The sequence below is a fragment of the Pseudoliparis swirei genome, chromosome 2 (genome assembly GCF_029220125.1).
Source record: "Pseudoliparis swirei isolate HS2019 ecotype Mariana Trench chromosome 2, NWPU_hadal_v1, whole genome shotgun sequence".
NCBI lineage: Eukaryota > Metazoa > Chordata > Actinopteri > Perciformes > Liparidae > Pseudoliparis > Pseudoliparis swirei.
In genome coordinates, this window is record NC_079389.1 from 24,071,872 (window position 1) to 24,090,305 (window position 18,434).

The window sequence follows — 18,434 nt, forward strand, 5'->3', positions numbered from 1 at the left end:
TGTAATTATTTGACTGTTTACATTTTCATCTCCTGAATGTACCTGAAATTACCTGAATGTATTGTATAAGTTCCGTAGCCTGTAACCCTACAATTGGTGGGTGGGGTGGGGTGGGGTCGGGAATGAGGTTTTAAATTTCAATCTGTAATTGCCCTGAGACGTGTGAATCCTCTTCCCTGGTGGGATAAAAACTGTGAAAATCAAGAAAACACATATATATTTTTTTTAAACACTTCGCGCCCAAAACGAAAAAGCTACGAGTTGAGTTTGACCGTAGTGGGCGGGGCCTACGCTGCTGAATGAGCGAGGAGTTCCTATTGTTGGATTCGGCTGGGCTCTTGGCACGCGACGCTAACGGGAGGTTGCGGTGCGGAGGACATGGAGGTAAGTTGATATCATATTGCTCTGTTTTGTCAAGTATTTTAAATGAAGCACAACTTCACTTTTTTTACAATTTGTTCGTGCCATGGAGTCTCTTTTTTTAAAGAGTGACATGGAGGCAGCCCCACTTTCTGCGTGCATGTAATCACAGCGTAAGCTCTGCCCACTATACCCAAACTCAGTTCATAGCTTTTTATTTTGAGAGTATTTTTTATTTTGAGAGCAACATTTTTTTTCTTCATATATATATATATATGGTTTACAGCAGCTTCTCATAATGATGATACACTGTGGGTCCTCTGCTCTTTATTCAGCATTTGTGTTTACAGCATGTGTCTGACTGTACGACATACTTTAGGAGTACACAGAACACAACAGTAGTACTAGAGGTGGCACTTGGTCCCATATGAAAGTATACAATGTGTAATAATGTAATAGCGTATTTACACCACTGGAAAGTCAAAACTATCGTATCCATTTTACAAATGGATAACAAAAGACATACACAGCAGATCCAACAGCAGACACAATAATCACCAATATGCTGCATCTGAAATATTACACGGGCACTCAGATCGCTGGAGACTCGTCAGACATCATCAGACGAATCTTTCATGCAGGACGCTGAACGTTGTTTCTCTCCATTGAGCTCTATGGGAACGATGGAGGGACTTTAAAGGGATCGTCAGCGAGCTGGAGGCCCGGGGTTCACTCATTACAGGTCTGGGTTTGGAGCTAAAGCGAAGACCACTTCAAGGGAAGCTGAAGGCCGGTTCTGAGATCAGATTATAAGGTCCAGCTACACCAGGATCAGCTGAACCAGGACCAGCTGAACCAGAACCAGCTACACCAGGACTAGCTACACACAGGTCCAGCTGAACCAGGATCAGCTGAACCAAGACCAGCTACACCAGGAACAGCTGCACAAGGTCCAGTTACACCAGGTCCAGCTACACCAGGACCAGCTGAACCAGGTCCAGCTACACCAGCTGAACCAGGTCCAGCTACACCAGGACCAGCTGAACCACACGCCTCAGCCTTCCCACATTTACATTTAAAACTAATAATTCTCATCTGTACAAATCTAAAAATAGTACAAATGGTAGAAAATCGAAAAATAACAAATGAAATACATTTTAAACCTTGAAGTCCGCTGAATGTAAAATAACAGTACGATTATATTTATCTTGATGAAACTAATAATAAACATGAAAATAAAATACAGATCTGATACAGAAGTGTTATATTCTCTAAATGTTAATAAGGATAATTATTGTAATTGAAGGAGCAGTCAGAGGTGTGTCGCGTACATCCGCCTTTTCAAAACATGCAGAACATGGAGTGACTGGTTCTGTCTTTTAAACATGGTTCATTAAACTCATTAAAACAGACCTGACATGTGCTACTGAACGCATTTATGAATAATAATACCGTTGTTATACATCTCATAGATCCACTTTTCAAACAGCGCTCCACTTGTTGGATCATTTAAAGATGAAGGATTTACCGGACCGGGTCAGAACGCTGAGCGGATCAGAGCCAAAGCTGATTCTGTGATTGGTGACGAAGACAATACAACATGTGTACATGTACATGTATACATAGTACATGTACATAAGGTACATGTATAAGACCGCTTCGGGGGCGTTTGAAGGCGTATTCCATCAGTCGGCCCAACCGCCGTTCTCATTCTGACCTGTTTCCATAGTTTTAGTGAGAACTGTGAAGGTTCCTGAGGAGGTTGGACGAGGCTCATCTCTTCCTCTCTCTCCCTCTAGCTCTCACTTGGCGGTTAAATAACTTGTTAAAAGTGCAAACTAGAGAATAAAGATCCTTCAACAATCGTGTGGTCAATGTGCTGATCCACGAGGCCTCGTGAGACGACTGCATAGAGGAAAGGTTTCAGGCAAAAGCGATTCCTAATCAGCCGTCCCTGTTATTTCGGTCTCTGAAGAATGCAACCTTTGTTTTTAAGTGTTTTAAATATATAACCGGCCCAATCCTCTGGAACCTTCAACAAGCCACAAACTGAATCGCAGCAGGAGCCCAAATATCTACCGGGAACCAGCTTCCTTCACCAGTAACCTGAAGCATGTTGAGGTCTTTAGATCACGGCCATACCCAAAAGCACAACGGGATCCGTCTACAAGTAAGACTGGAAGGGATTGTGGGGTATTTTTAACCTCCCTACCAAACACAACACCCATGTAGGAGTTTGAGCGTTCTTTATTGGCCTTCTGGGTAAACCTGTTGCCCAGGTCTTACCTGTACATAATTGGCCACGCCCATTAGCCAAGAGACCATTCGCAACAGAAGCCAATCATCTAGAAGTTAGGGAATCCCTCATGACTGTGGTCCTCATGGGCGTTCATGCTCCACAGACGGGGTCAGAGGTCAAGCGGTCACTGGGCCACTCAGCAACAGTCCTTCAAAAAGGTGTCTAGCAGAATCAAGGACATGTAGAAACAACAAGACATCCGAGTAGCTCCTCCGTTTGACGCCCCGCGCTTCAGATTCAGCTCTGGTGCCGGGGGAAGCCGAATGGTTCGGCAGTCAGAACTCCATTTTCCACAACGAAAGAGATGGAAGACAAAGAATTGGGGGGGAAAAATAATCTGTTCCGCTTTAATCAAACTTTAGAAGGAGGTCACTCCATCGGGCTCGGAGGTCGCGGTCGCCGTGGCTCCACCGCCGACCAGAAACACAGCCATGCTGGATTTGGACTGATTGATTTTGGGGAAGCCGATGCTTCCTGCTCGATGAAGACCGGAAGGTAAATGGGTCTGGCTGCTGCTACCGACACGGGTGTTAAACCTGAAGTCTGGGTCCATAGCTGTGTCCGTGGAAACGACCAATGAGGCCGGACGCCATTTTTTCAGGGTGTATGGAGTCTTGATGCGTCGTTTTATTTTCTCTCCTGAAACGCTCAGACTGTGATTATCTGTCAGGGAAACATCCTCTGAGGAGCGGAAGAGAGGAAGGAAACCGTTTAAAATCTCATGCACAATATTGAATGTGTTGCTTGAACTGTTTCGACAACATCTCGACTCACCTGAGGAGATGCAGGACGAGGACAGGTCCAGAGAGCAGGGACGCTCACGCCGCTTGGCTCTGGCCGGTCCTACCTGGATCTGTAGCACACCTTGAGTTCTTGGAACTAAGGCTGGAATTTCTAGAGGTCCAGGTTCTAGAGCTGAAGCCTCTGCTGGGGTTCCTGAATGTTGATTTGCTGAGACTTGAACCTCTGAAACTGAAGCTTTTGGATTCCCGATTGGAGATTGAGTCGGATCTGAGTCTGAAGGTTTAAAAGCTTGTTTTTCTGGACCAAGAGTTAGGGCATCTGAAACTCGGGCTGTTGAATATGAGTTTGAGGTGTTCGGGTCTTTCACATGTGAAGCTGGGGATCCCAGGCCCTCTGGGACTGGCAGTGAAACTGGATGGTCTGGTACCAGTGCCGTGGCAAGAGAGTGGACCATCTTTGGACTTCTGGCGGATTCAGAGGTCAGTACTGGTTCTACTAAACAGGCTCTCTTGACAAACAGGTCTGAACCGTACCCTCTATCCTGTGGTGCTGGGTCCCGGTCCGATGGAGCTCGTCTTGCCGGATGTGGCTCAGGTTTTGAACTGGTGATGCTCCTATCCTGACGGACTTCTGAACCAGGTTCAACCTTTAAGCCCTGGATCTTCCACTTTGATCCCAACGTCGACCTGTTGTTGTTGTTGTTGTTGTAGTTTGAGCCTTTTCCCGACCCGATGTTGCCAGCTTGTGACTGACGGTGATGATGCAGAGGAGGAAGGGGCTCGCTCTCTGCTGGCGGCTGTTCTCTCTTCAGCAGCGGTTCATGCTCATCTGGACTGGAGTTGAGGAGGTTCATGCATCGGTCATCCTGTCCTGCGAGCCCCACCCCCTCCATCTTGTCCTCGTCCTCCAGCTGTGGTCCCGCCGGATTGGTTTGGCCTCCTCCTGTCACCCCGTTGGTCACCAGGGCGGGAACACTGGCGCTGGAGCTCTTGGCGACCACAAACTTAAACGGGGCTCGACCACAAGTTTCGCCACCTCTGGTGCTGCTGGTGTTGTTGGTCACTGTCATTACCTGGTGGGGCTCTGCAGCCAGGGCCACTGTTACCGTGTTCATCTTAGCAACACCTGTCTCCACCTGAAACACGGGACACCGGAGATTAGTGACGGCAATAAAATCACTTTGTTGTTGCAACATTAGTGATCCTGTAAAACTGTGACACCAGAAAGGACTCAGAGCCTAAAATTACACAATACTTGAGTCCTATAGACTCCTCTGGTTGTATAGAAGTCTATGCTTCATGTGTTAAAGCTGCATTCTCTCTCCTGACCACCAGGGGGCGACTCCTCTGGTTGTATAGAGGTCTATGCTTCATGTGTTAAAGCTGCATTCTCTCTCCTGACCACCAAGGGTGACTCCTCTGGTTGTATAGAAGTCTATGCTTCATGCGTTAAAGCTGCATTCTCTCTCCTGACCACCAAGGGTGACTGCTCTGGCGATGGCCTCGGGTCTACAAAAGCCTCCTAAAGAACTTTCTTGGTGGACAGAAACACCTGAACGTCTGATATGAGCTCCAGAACCGGCCGGTACCACAGCCTGAAGCCATCAGACCTGATCCTGCTGTACCTGTCTGTGGTTTGACTTGAGCTTCCCCAGCTTCAGTCGAGAGCTACTGTCCTTGGTTTTGTGGAGAAGGTGGAGACTGGTGGGCCTCTGGGGCAGGTTCTGCTGTTTGGGGAGGGGGTGACCAGAGGAGGACGGAGGGGTGTCGACCTGGCCGACGACCCCCTGATCGCCCTGAACAGCCAGCACAGAGCTGTGGACCTAGAGGGAAGACAGGGTCAGCTGGCGGGTACCAGGTACATCCAACAGCAGTATGTAGAGCGGTATCAGGACTACTGGACCTCCGTCTGGAGGATCTGATGGCTGGCCGCCCGATGCTCTGGAGAACCAAACTGTTTCTGGGAATGTTCCATCAAGTTTTCATCAGAACTTTCTCTCAAGTTCTTCTCAACCTGCGGAGACACAAGGTGGAGGAGTCATCGACTTGTGGAGACAGAAGGACGGACCGCAAACGTCTCAGATAAAGACCTCATTGGGGTCCAGTTTGATGGCCTCCAGGTCTTCTTCTGTCAGCTGCAAACAGACAGGGGCAGTGGACACAGGGACACCTGGAGGACAGAGGGACAGTTCCTGAGGACATGTCCACAGAGAGACACACACATGAATATCAATATCTGTCTCAGACTAACAGGAAGTCCAGCAACTGGTCTCTGAGAGGCTCCGTCCTTCTGACATGCCGCATGCTACATGCTAGTGTGTGTGTGTGTGTGTGTGTGTGTGTGGTGAGAAAAACACACCGGACTCAGAGATGTTGCAGAGGGTGGAGGGGGGTGTCACATTGGTGGACGAGCGGACCTGAGACGGACAAAAAATGAATATAACACATATAATTGATTATAATAAATGTATAATACATATAATTGATTAGAATAAATGTATACCTAAAATTGAATATAATAAATGTATAATACATATAATTGAATATAATAAATGTTTAATACATATAATTTAATATAATAAATGTATAATACATATAATTTAATATAATAAATGTATAATACATATAATTGAATATAATAAATGTATAACACATATAATTTAATATAATAAATGTATAACACATATAATTGAATATAATATATATATAATTGAATATAATAAATGTATGACAAATATAATTTAATGGATACCTGGACCTGCTGCCGCTCGTAGTTGATGGAGTTTCTATTTCTCTCAGAACTTTCTGCTGGTCCTCCGTCTCCCTGGAGGTTCTTGACCACGCCCACCTGGAGGTCCTCCTGAGGAGGCCAGTGGCCCTGAGACGGGTTCCTGAGAGAGGGACCAGGCATGAGGTCGTTATTAGGGTGTGTGTGTGTGAGTGTGTGTGTGTGTGTGTACCTGTGGCTGTGTGTAGTCAGCAGTGAGAGGTCCCACAGTCTCTCCTCTGCACACTGAGCGGTGAGTCGAGCTTCAGCGTCCTGATCCCAACAGTCCTCCATCGTCTCCTTCAGGGAGCGCAGAGCCTAAAATACACAAAGTATACACAACAGGTGAGGACAGGTGAGGACAGGAGAAAAGAGGAGAGGAGAGGACAAGAGAAAAGAGGTGAGGACAGGAGAGGAGTGAAGACAAGTGAGGACAAGTGTGGACAGGTGAGGACAGGAGAGGAGTGAGGACAAGTGTGGACAGGTGAGGACAGGAGAGGACAGGAGAGGAGTGAAGACAGGTGAGGACAGGAGAGGACAGGAGAGGACCGGAACACTCACCAGACTGTTCTCCTTCCAGCTTTCAGGGAATCTGGGTCTGAACTTGTCTCTGGAGACGAGGACCTGCATGTCCTCAAAACTGGGATGGTTCCCCAGCTCCGCCTGAAAGGCCAGCTGGTGCTCAGGTACTGCTCCACCTGGACACACCAGGTACATTATACCTGGCCCAGTAGTGGGTGGTCTACAGTGAGGTAGTCTCCAGTGAGGTGGTCTCCAGTGAGGTGGTCTCCAGTGAGGTGGTCTACAGTGAGGTGGTCTCCAGTCAGGTGGTCTCCAGTGAGGTGGTCTACAGTGAGGTGGTCTACAGTGAGGTGGTCTACAGTCAGGTGGTCTACAGTGAGGTGGTCTCCAGTGAGGTGGTCTACAGTGAGGTGGTCTACAGTCAGGTGGTCTACAGTCAGGTGGTCTACAGTGAGGTGGTCTACAGTCAGGTGGTCTACAGTCAGGTGGTCTACAGTCAGGTGGTCTACAGTCAGGTGGTCTACAGTCAGGTGGTCTCCAGTGAGGTGGTCTCCAGTCAGGTGGTCTACAGTGAGGTGGTCTCCAGTGAGGTGGTCTCCAGTCAGGTGGTCTACAGTCAGGTGGTCTACAGTCAGGTGGTCTCCAGTCAGGTGGTCTCCAGTCAGGTGGTCTCCAGTGAGGTGGTCTACAGTCAGGTGGTCTCCAGTGAGGTGGTCTCCAGTGAGGTGGTCTACAGTCAGGTGGTCTACAGTGAGGTGGTCTACAGTGAGGTGGTCTACAGTCAGGTGGTCTACAGTCAGGTGGTCTCCAGTGAGGTGGTCTCCAGTCAGGTGGTCTACAGTCAGGTGGTCTCCAGTGAGGTGGTCTCCAGTGAGGTGGTCTACAGTGAGGTGGTCTCCAGTGAGGTGGTCTCCAGTGAGGTGGTCTACAGTCAGGTGGTCTACAGTCAGGTGGTCTCCAGTGAGGTGGTCTCCAGTGAGGTGGTCTACAGTCAGGTGGTCTACAGTCAGGTGGTCTCCAGTGAGGTGGTCTCCAGTGAGGTGGTCTCCCGTGAGGTGGTCTCCCGTGAGGTGGTCTCCAGTCAGGTGGTCTACAGTCAGGTGGTCTACAGTCAGGTGGTCTCCAGTGAGGTGGTCTCCAGTCAGGTGGTCTCCAGTGAGGTGGTCTACAGTCAGGTGGTCTCCAGTGAGGTGGTCTCCCGTGAGGTGGTCTCCCGTGAGGTGGTCTACAGTCAGGTGGTCTCCAGTGAGGTGGTCTACAGTCAGGTGGTCTCCCGTGGGGGCTCGTGGGGCTCACCTGGGGACAGGTGTGAGCACCTCCTGAAGCTCTCCCAGTAGAGGAGCCCCAGAGCGTAGACGTCCACCTGCTTCAGCGCCGACTCGCAGTCCCGGAGGTTCAGAGCTCCACCCAGAACCTCCGGAGCCATGTAGCGCACGGTGCCCACCTGCACACGCACACACACACACACACACACACAGGTGACCCCTCCGTCTCGGCTCACACTGTGTGCGTGGTCACGTGACCTCACCTCGGAGATGGAGGCGGTGTCGTCGTCTCCGGGCCGACGGCTTCCTGTCAGCCTCATGGACAGACCGAAGTCGGCGAGGACGCAGGACAGGTCGGCCCGAACCAGCACGTTCCTACTGGTCACGTCTCGGTGGGCCACCGCCGGTTTGTACTGGTCTGAGGGGACAGAGGCCATCTTTATACTGGTCTGAGGGGACAGAGGCCATCTTTATACTGGTCTGAGGGGACAGAGGCCATCTTTGTACTGGTCTGAGGGGACAGAGGCCATCTTTATACTGGTCTGAGGGGACAGAGGCCATCTTTATACTGGTCTGAGGGGACAGAGACCATCTTTATACTGGTCTGAGGGGACAGAGACCATCTTTATACTGGTCTGAGGGGACAGAGGCCATCTTTATACTGGTCTGAGGGGACAGAGGCCATCTTTATACTGGTCTGAGGGGACAGAGACCATCTTTATACTGGTCTGAGGGGACAGAGACCATCTTTATACTGGTCTGAGGGGACAAAGACCATCTTTATACTGGTCTGAGGGGACAGAGGCCATCTTTATACTGGTCTGAGGGGACAGAGGCCATCTTTATACTGGTCTGAGGAGACCGATTATTTAGTTAGAGAGTTTTTAAAATAATAATCCTAATCCTGTTTTCTATTAAGAATAATAATAACTTGTATTCATAAACATTTAATCGTGGAGTCAAGTAAACATGTGTCTTCCTTCAGCCACCAGCAGGGGGAGCAGTGAACACAGAGCACAGATCAACACACAGGAGAATATATGAACACTACGACTGTTACCAATCACAACAACAACAAAACAACAACAATAATAATAACATAATGATGATAATACCTCCTCTGTAGAGTTCAGTGTGCAGAAAGGCGAGTCCTCTGGTCACACCGTGAGTCATCCTGCAGCAGGTAGACCAGTCCACTGTGTGGACAGACAGGTAGCGAGACAGACAGCCCTGAGACACACAGACAGGTGGACAGACACACACACAGACAGACAGGTGGACAGACACACACACAGACAGACAGGTGGACAGACACACACACAGACAGACAGACAGGTGGACACACACAGACAGACAGGTGGACAGACACACACACAGACAGACAGGTGGACAGACACAGACAGACAGGTGGACAGACACACACACAGACAGACAGGTGGACAGACACACACACAGACAGACAGACAGGTGGACACACACAGACAGACAGGTGGACAGACACACACACAGACAGACAGGTGGACAGACACAGACAGACATACACACAGACAGACAGGTGGACAGACACACACACAGACAGACAGGTGGACACACACAGACAGACAGGTGGACAGACACAGACAGACAGGTGGACAGACACACACACAGACAGACAGGTGGACACACACAGACAGACAGGTGGACAGACACACAGACAGGTGGACACACACAGACAGACAGGTGGACAGACACACACACAGACAGACAGGTGGACAGACACAGACAGACAGGTGGACAGACACAGACAGACAGGTGGACAGACACACACACAGACAGACAGGTGGACACACACAGACAGACAGGTGGACAGACACACACACAGACAGACAGGTGGACACACACAGACAGACAGGTGGACAGACACACACACAGACAGACAGGTGTGAACACTTTAAACGCCGGCCATGTCTGTGGATCTTAATACATCATAAATTATACGAGAGAAATACTGTCTGACTGCTTCAGAGGAATGTGTGTGTGTGTGTGTGTGTGTGGTTATAAACAGGAAGCTAACATTGTATATGTGTACGTTGGTTAAAGAAAGATTCATCACGAAGGTTTGATGTGTGTGTGTATGTGTGTCTGTGTATGTGTGTCTGTGTGTGTGTGGGCGTGTGTGGGTGTGTGTGTGTGTGTGTGTGTGTGTGGTGGGTGTGTGTGTCTGTGTGTACCTGTGTGTGTGCATGTGTGTATGTGTGGTGTGGTGTGTGTGTGCGTGTGTGTGTGTGTCTGTGTGTGTCTGTGTGTGTAGGTGTGTGTGTGTGTGTGTGTGTGGTGGTGTGTGTCTGTCTGTGTGTGAGTGTGTGTGTGTGTGGTGTCTGTGTGTATGTCTGTGTATGTGTCTGTGTGTGTGTGTGTGTGTGTGTGTGTGTGTGTGTCTGTGTGTGTGTGTGTGTATGTGTCTGTGTGTGTGTGTGTGTGTGTGTGTGTATGTGTGTGTGTGTGTGTGTGTGTGTGTGTGTGTGTGTGTGTGTGTGTCTGTGTGTGTGTATGTGTGTCTGTGTGTGTCTGTGTGTGTGTGTGGGTGGGTGTGTGTATGTGTGTCTGTGTATGTGTGTCTGTGTGTGGGTGGGTGGGTGTGCGTGTGTGTGTGTCTGTGTGTATGTTTATGTGTGTCTGTGTGTGGGTGTGTGTGGGTGTGCGTGTGTGTGTATGTGTGTCTGTGTCTGTGTGTCTGTGTGTCTGTGTGTGGGTGTGTGTGTGGGTGCGTGTGTGTGTGTGTCTGTGTGTGGGTGGGTGTGCGTGTCTGTGTGTCTGTGTCTGTGTGTCTGTGTGTGGGTGGGTGTGCGTGTGTGTGTGTGTGTGTCTGTGTGTATGTGTGTGTGTGTCTCCAGACAGGAAGTAGGACTGAAGGCACCGTCTTCCAGCACAATAGCAGGATCAGAGACTCAGGCGCTGTTTTGTCCCCCTACAGGCTGCATTGAGCATTACAGCTTCCTCTAGGTGGCGCTACAGAAACCACCAGGGAGTCATGAGGCGTTTACTGACCATCTGATAACCTCAGGTACGCTCTACCTTATTAATAGTAAATATAATCAGCTGATGTATTTTATAGAACAGGTTAAATGCTATCCATCAGGGTTTTTCGATGGATGGATCGCAGCCCACGGAATGAAGCTACGTCTGCTGGACAAGGGGAACCGGGGCACCCTCCCGGGGCCAGAGCCAGGAGGGGAGCTCGCCGGCGAGAGTCTGGTGGCCGGGCCTTTGCCTATGGGGCAAAGGAAGGGAAAGCAGGGCCTACCCCAGGCTGTTCTCAGCAATTGGGCAACATGGCCCCTCTGGAGGGGGCAGTGCCTGTAGACTTGGGGAGGGTTGCACCAATATCCCTGGCAGAGGCCGCCAAGCTTGTCAAAAAGCTTCTTGGTGGCAAGGCGCCAGTGTTAGATGAGATCCGCCCTGAGATGCTGAAGGCGCTGGACATTGTTGGGCTTTCTTGGATTACACGCCTCTTCAATGTCTCGTGGGGGTCTGGAACAGTGCCAATGGACTAGCAGACTGGGTTGGTGGTTCCTTTTCAAAAAGGGGGACCGGAGAGTGTGCTCAAACTATCGTGGTATCACACTACTCAGCCTCCCGGGGAACGTTTACGTCAGGATTCTGGAGAGGCGATTCAAGACCATTCCGGATTCCGTCCCGGTCCTGGAACCGTGGACCAGCTCTTTACCTTCCCAAGAATACTGGAGGGGTCCTGGGAGCCCAACCAGTGTACATGTGCTTTGTGGACTTGGAGAAGGCTTTCGACCAGGTCCCTCGGCGGTTGTTGTGGGGGGTGCTGCGGGAGTATGGGCTTCCGGACTCGTTGCTACGGGCTATCCGGTCTCTGTAGACCTGCAGTAAGATCTGTGTTGGTGTTCTCTACATGAAGTCAGACAGGCTCCCGGTGGGTGTTGGCCTCCACCAGGGCTGCCCTTCATCTCCGGTCCTGTTTGTGATCTTCATGGACAGGATATCTAGGCGCAGCCTGTGGGGGAGCAGGTCAGGTTTGGGGGTCTCGGGATCGCCTCTCTGCTGCTTGCAGATGAGCCGGTCCTGTTGGCCTCAGACCGTGACCTCCGGCATTCACTGGGGCGTTTAGAGCCGAGTGAGAAGCGGCGGGGATGAGAGTCAGCACCTCAAGATCTGAGGCCGTGGTGCTCTGCCAGAAACCGGTGGATTGATCCTCCAGGTGGGGACAGAGTGCCCCAAGAGAAGGAGAACAAGTATCTCAGAGTCTTGTTCACGAGTGAGGGATTAATCGGATGAGAATGGATGGATGGTTAAATGAGCTGCACCTCATGAATGCATCAATGATAATCCTCCACAGTGAGTACTTGTACTCCTTACCAGTGGGTAGTACTCCATGAGGATGAGGTACTCCTTACCAGTGGGTAGTACTCCATGAGGATGAGGTACTCCTTACCAGTGGGTAGTACTCCATGAGGATGAGGTACTCCGGCCGCCCGTCGGCCGCCGTCCTCTCGTCGGCGCTCAGGAAACGGGCGATGTTGTCATGCTGCAGCAGCAGCGAGTAGATGGAGCGCTCGCTGAAGAAGTTCAGACGGTCGGCGGCGCTGAAGAGTTTGACGGCGACGCAGCGATCGTTAAGACGACCACGGAACACGGTGCCATAACGGCCTCGACCAATCAGCTGTCGGGAGAGAGGAGAGCGGCATTAGAGTTCTGTTCTCTACCTGTTCGTGTGTGTGTGTGTGTGTGTGTGTGTGTACCTCCAGTAGCTTCAGGTGATCCAGGTCAACAGTATCTGTGTTTGCCGTCTCCATCACATCCAGAGCCGACAGGCTGAGTTTCTGCTTACCTGAATACACATTTAGTGTTTATTATTAATCTGTGTGTGTGTGTCAGTGTGTGTGGCGGTGTGCGTGCGTGTGTACCTTTCATCATGCGGTATCCAAGGAACAACGCCACAATAACGACGGCTGCTATGGCGACGGTTGCCAGGGCGATGAGCACCATGTCCTCTTGCCGCAGCGGCTGGTGATCTGTGGTGATGACATCACGACGACATCACTACGACACCACTATGACACCATTATGACATCACTACGACATCATTATGACATCACTATGACACCACTATGACATCACTATGACACTACTATGACCACTATGACATCATTATGACATCACTATGACACTACTATGACCACTATGACATCACTACGACATCATTATGACATCACTATGACACTACTATGACCACTATGACATCACTACGACATCATTATGACATCACTATGACACCACTATGACATCACTATGACATCACTATGACACTACTATGACCACTATGACATCACTACGACACCACTATGACATCACTATGACATCATTATGACATCACTATGACACTACTATGACCACTATGACATCATTATGACACCACTATGACACCACTATGACATCACTATGACATCACTATGACATCATTACGACACCACTATGACATCACTATGACATCACTATGACACTACTATGACCACTACGACACCACTATGACATCACTACCACATCACTACGACATCATTATGACACCACTATGACATCACTATGACATCACTATGACACTACTATGACCACTATGACATCACTACGACATCATTATGACATCACTACGACACCACTATGACATCACTATGACATCACTATGACATCACTACGACACCACTATGACATCACTACGACATCACTACCACATCACTACGACATCATTATGACACCACTATGACATCACTATGACACTACTATGACCACTATGACATCACTACGACACCACTATGACATCACTATGACATCACTACGACATCATTATGACACTACTATGACCACTATGACATCACTACGACACCACTATGACATCACTATGACATCACTATGACATCACTACGACACCACTATGACATCACTACGACATCACTACGACATCACTACGACATCACTACGACATCACTATGACACCACTATGACATCACTATGACATCACTACGACATCACTATGACATCACTACGACATCACTACGACATCACAACAAGAAACTGAAACATGACGTCCAGTTTGAAGAAGAGCTTTCTCCTCGACCCGTACGCGGCCTGTGATTGGTCGGTTCAGACCTCTCACCTGTCTGTCTGACGCCCTGCCCGCCCGTCTTCACCGGGCTCAGGGCGGGCGTGTCGTCGGTGGGCGGAGCCTCCGTGAAGTTGGCGTTGCAGAGGTCTCGGCTGCAGCAGCAGAACCTGTAGCTGCCGCTCTGCATCTGAGTGGGCGTCGCCGTCACCAGGCAGCGGGCGCCATGACACTCCTGCTGGTTGCCGATGTGAGTCCAGCAGCCTGGAGGACAGGAAGTAGTAGTAGTAGGAGGTGGAGGAGAAGAAGAAGAAGAAGAAGGAAAAGAAGGAGAAGAGAGAGAGAAAAAGAGAGAGAGAGAGAGACTCACCTTGCTTGACCAGATGTATTTCCCCATCTGGTTTATTTTCCCACAATCCATAGCAGCTGGAGCCACGGATGCAGCGCACCGTCCCGTTTTCTCGCACCACTCCTCGGAGCTCATTGGTCGGTCCGCTGTGAGGCTCCGCCCCCTGGAGCTGGTCACTGAAGGCACACTGTCTGTCCTCTGATTGTAGACCTGAAACCAGAGGGTAGTCTTAGTGTAGACCTGGACCCAGAGGGTAGTCTCAGTGTAGACCTGGACCCAGAGGGTAGTCTCACTGTAGACCTGGACCCAGAGGGTAGTCTCACTGTAGACCTGGACCCAGAGGGTAGTCTCACTGTAGACCTGGACCCAGAGGGTAGTCTCAGTGTAGACCTGGACCCAGAGGGTAGTCTCACTGTAGACCTGGACCCAGAGGGTAGTCTCAGTGTAGACCAGGACCCAGAGGGTAGTCTCAGTGTAGACCTGGACCCAGAGGGTAGTCTCAGTGTAGACCTGGACCCAGAGGGTAGTCTCAGTGTAGACCTGGACCCAGAGGGTAGTCTCACTGTAGACCTGGACCCAGAGGGTAGTCTCACTGTAGACCTGGACCCAGAGGGTAGTCTCAGTGTAGACCTGGACCCAGAGGGTAGTCTCACTGTAGACCTGGACCCAGAGGGTAGTCTCACTGTAGACCTGGACCCAGAGGGTAGTCTCAGTGTAGACCTGGACCCAGAGGGTAGTCTCACTGTAGACCTGGACCCAGAGGGTAGTCTCACTGTAGACCTGGACCCAGAGGGTAGTCTCAGTGTAGACCTGGACCCAGAGGGTAGTCTCAGTGTAGACCTGGACCCAGAGGGTAGTCTCAGTGTAGACCTAGACCCAGAGGGTAGTCTCAGTGTAGACCTGGACCCAGAGGGTAGTCTCAGTGTAGACCTGGACCCAGAGGGTAGTCTCACTGTAGACCTGGACCCAGAGGGTAGTCTCACTGTAGACCTGGACCCAGAGGGTAGTCTCAGTGTAGACCTGGACCCAGAGGGTAGTCTCAGTGTAGACCTGGACCCAGAGGGTAGTCTCACTGTAGACCTGGACCCAGAGGGTAGTCTCACTGTAGACCTGGACCCAGAGGGTAGTCTCACTGTAGACCTGGACCCAGAGGGTAGTCTCAGTGTAGACCTGGACCCAGAGGGTAGTCTCACTGTAGACCTGGACCCAGAGGGTAGTCTCACTAATATGTTGTTGTCCTTCACAGAGTCTCAGGAATCTGGCTGACCCCCCCGAACCGAGCCGGAGCCACACTCACTGTTTAGTCTAGTCTGAGTGTGTTGTGTGTGTGGTGTGTGTGTGTGTGTGTGTGTGTGTGTGTGTGTGTGGTGTGTGTGTGTGTGTGTGTGTGTGTGTGTGTGTGTGTGTGTGTGTGTGTGTGTGTGGTGTGTGTGTGTGTGTGTGTGTGTGTGGTGTGTGTGTGTAGTGTGTGTGTGTGTGTGTGTGTGTGTTGAGTTAATTGCTGAAGCGATTAGTTAAATAAACAGGAATGTTTGCTGTCTTCCTGTAACCATCACGCATGTTTCTGTGAGCCACCAGCAATGCATGCTGGGAGCTGAAGTTCTTCTGGTTTCTTCAACACGTTCTCAGCTGGAGGAGTTGGATCAGAACCGCTAAGCTAGGCTAACAGCTTCCCTCTGCTTACTGTCTTTATGCTAAGCTAGGCTAACAGCTTCCCTCTGCTTCCAGTCTTCGTGCTAAGCTAGGCTAACAGCTTCCCTCTGCTTCCAGTCTTCGTGCTAAGCTAGGCTAACAGCTTCCCTCTGCTTCCAGTGTTCGTGCTAAGCTAGGTAATAAACGGTATGATGAACTGACCAGTGGCAGCAGGCAGCAGCAGGACACACAGACACACTGTTAATGAAGCTCCACCCACAGCGGCCATATTGGATCCACCTCGCGGGTTCGAGTCCCTGTCGATGTCACTCAAACACTGAGAGGCGGGCCTTCATCACTGATCCTGGGTCAGATTGTCCTGAAAGACACAGAGAAAATAACTTGTACTTTTAGAAAAGTTTTTACATTAAATCCACTTATGGAGACAAAGTTCTGGTCCTCTTGTCGGGGACCGGCTCAACCCGACCGCTTCGCACTGAGCCGCCCTGAAGGAACCAACAGAACCACATCCTCTGCAGAGAGACGAGACTTCTGAGGTCCACAGACTCTTCTCTCCCTCCACCGGGTCTTTAGATCCATGAAAGTCACCGACTGGATCAGTGACTCGTTGGTACCAGAGGCTCAGCCCCGCCTCTTCCTGTGACCCCTACAGGACTGCCAAGGTCTTCATCTCCTCCACAACACACATGGAGACCGGATGAGTTCCCATGAGCCAACAGACCTGCTCCACTGGTCCTGGACCAGAATCCACATCGCTCCACCTGGAGGTTCAACGACCAGCCAGAGCCCCCTTCCAGAACCTCCCAACGCTCCTGAGCTGCTCTGATGATGGATCCACCAACCCGGTCCACCAGCCCACAGGACCTCCAGATGACCCCCCAGACCCCCCATCGGCCTCCTCAGGGTGCATTGGAGACCTGGTGGTGAGCGGCCTCATGCAGACCCTCAGTACAGGTCCAACCCGTCTGATCCAGACCACTACCAGGAGGCCAGAGGACCATGTCCACTGTTACTATGCTACGCTGTGATTGGTCAGTCTGGGTCAGAGGGGCGGGGCTTAGCTGAGGGACCATTTTAATATAATTCTCACATATTAAACTTCTGTTCGATATTAAACATTATGGGCTAATATTATTATTATATTGTTCTAACAAGTGGACTTTCGTGTGACTGTGTAATGATAGTGACGTCATTAGAATATTGAAACACTAATATATTCACGTGTCACTCAGATCAATAATCAGTGACCTTTAATCAGCTGTGATTTTAATATTTCAGTGTGACCTTCATGATCCTAACACCTGTAATACACACCTGCAGCGCATGTATCGTGTGTGCGTGTGTGCGTGTGTACGTGCGTGTGTTTGTGCCTGCGTGCGTGCGTGCGTGTGCGCGCGCTGCAGAGCCCCTGATCACTTCCTGATATCAGACTATTGATCCCTGATGTTGCTCTGCAGGTCAATGTAACTGCGTTCTGACCGCTGAGGACGGAAGGGAGTGGCGCGCGCGCACACACGCACACCGGACCGCCTCACTGTGGCCAGGCGTTAACGGTGTGCGTGTGTGCGTGCGCGTGTCACGGAGATAAACCCATCCTTACCGGGAGGAAGACTCCGGCTCCGCAGGAGATGAAGCAGCCTGTCTCGTCTGCGGAGGGGCTCGGTAGGGTCCGGGTCGGTCCGGGTCGGTCCGACTCGGCTCGGACTGTCCTCTGCAGGATCAATCCGGTTACAGCAGCAGCTTTGTAGATCAGGACCAGAGGCTCCTCAGACCGGAATGAGGCTGGGCTGGTCTGAGACCCATCAGAGTCCTGACAGCAAGCCACACAGAGCTTCCGGTGCACCCTGTCAGAATAAAAGTGCTTCCGGTTTTTAAATATGAGGCTGATGTGCTTATTGATCAGGTACTCGTTTATCAATAACATTGATCAGGACCTGATAGGACGAAGTTCATCATCAATCGTCGGGAATATGACGTCAGTCCACCTTTATTTATTTAAAAGTTCATTATATAATTATCTATTCTAAATATTTTGTTTCACTTCTGTTATCATTTTGTTGCACATTGTATTTAAATGTATATTTATATATATATATATATATATATGAATATGAGACCTGCTGTCCTCTGGTCTCTTGTGGTCTCTTGTGGTCTCCTCTGATGTCCTCTGGTCTCTTGTGGTCTCCTCTGCTGTCCTCTGGTCTCTTGTGGTCTCCTCTGATGTCCTCTGGTCTCTTGTGGTCTCTTGTGGTCTCCTCTGCTGTCCTCTGGTCTCTTGCTGGTCTCTTGTGGTCTCTTGTGGTCTCCTCTGATGTCCTCTGGTCTCTTGTGGTCTCCTCTGATGTCCTCTGGTCTCTTGTGGTCTCTTGTGGT

At 50.3% G+C, this 18,434-nt stretch overlaps 1 protein-coding gene across 3 annotated transcripts; it reads right to left on the bottom strand.

The window, feature by feature from the left end:
* Window positions 1-217: 217 nt before the first annotated feature.
* Window positions 218-17,840, bottom strand: LOC130205339 (bone morphogenetic protein receptor type-2-like). Of its 3 annotated transcripts, XM_056432662.1 has the most exons (19): window positions 17,662-17,840; window positions 16,263-16,419; window positions 14,430-14,618; window positions 14,114-14,323; window positions 12,870-12,977; window positions 12,705-12,793; window positions 12,398-12,625; window positions 9,072-9,186; window positions 8,220-8,374; window positions 7,988-8,135; window positions 6,731-6,867; window positions 6,363-6,487; window positions 6,155-6,293; window positions 5,762-5,819; window positions 5,493-5,572; window positions 5,306-5,416; window positions 5,028-5,225; window positions 3,434-4,538; window positions 218-3,340 (listed from the first exon to the last, which is right to left on the bottom strand). In XM_056432662.1, the coding sequence occupies exons 2-19, from the start codon at window positions 16,327-16,329 to the stop codon at window positions 3,018-3,020; spliced, it is 3,585 nt and encodes a 1,194-aa protein (XP_056288637.1). In that variant the 5' UTR covers window positions 16,330-16,419; window positions 17,662-17,840; the 3' UTR covers window positions 218-3,017. The 3 variants fall into 3 exon arrangements, with proteins under 3 accessions (XP_056288637.1, XP_056288628.1, XP_056288619.1); XM_056432653.1 differs by having other exon boundaries at window positions 6,155-6,487; window positions 6,731-6,858; XM_056432644.1 differs by having other exon boundaries at window positions 6,155-6,487.
* Between the last annotated feature and the right edge of the window lie 594 nt (window positions 17,841-18,434).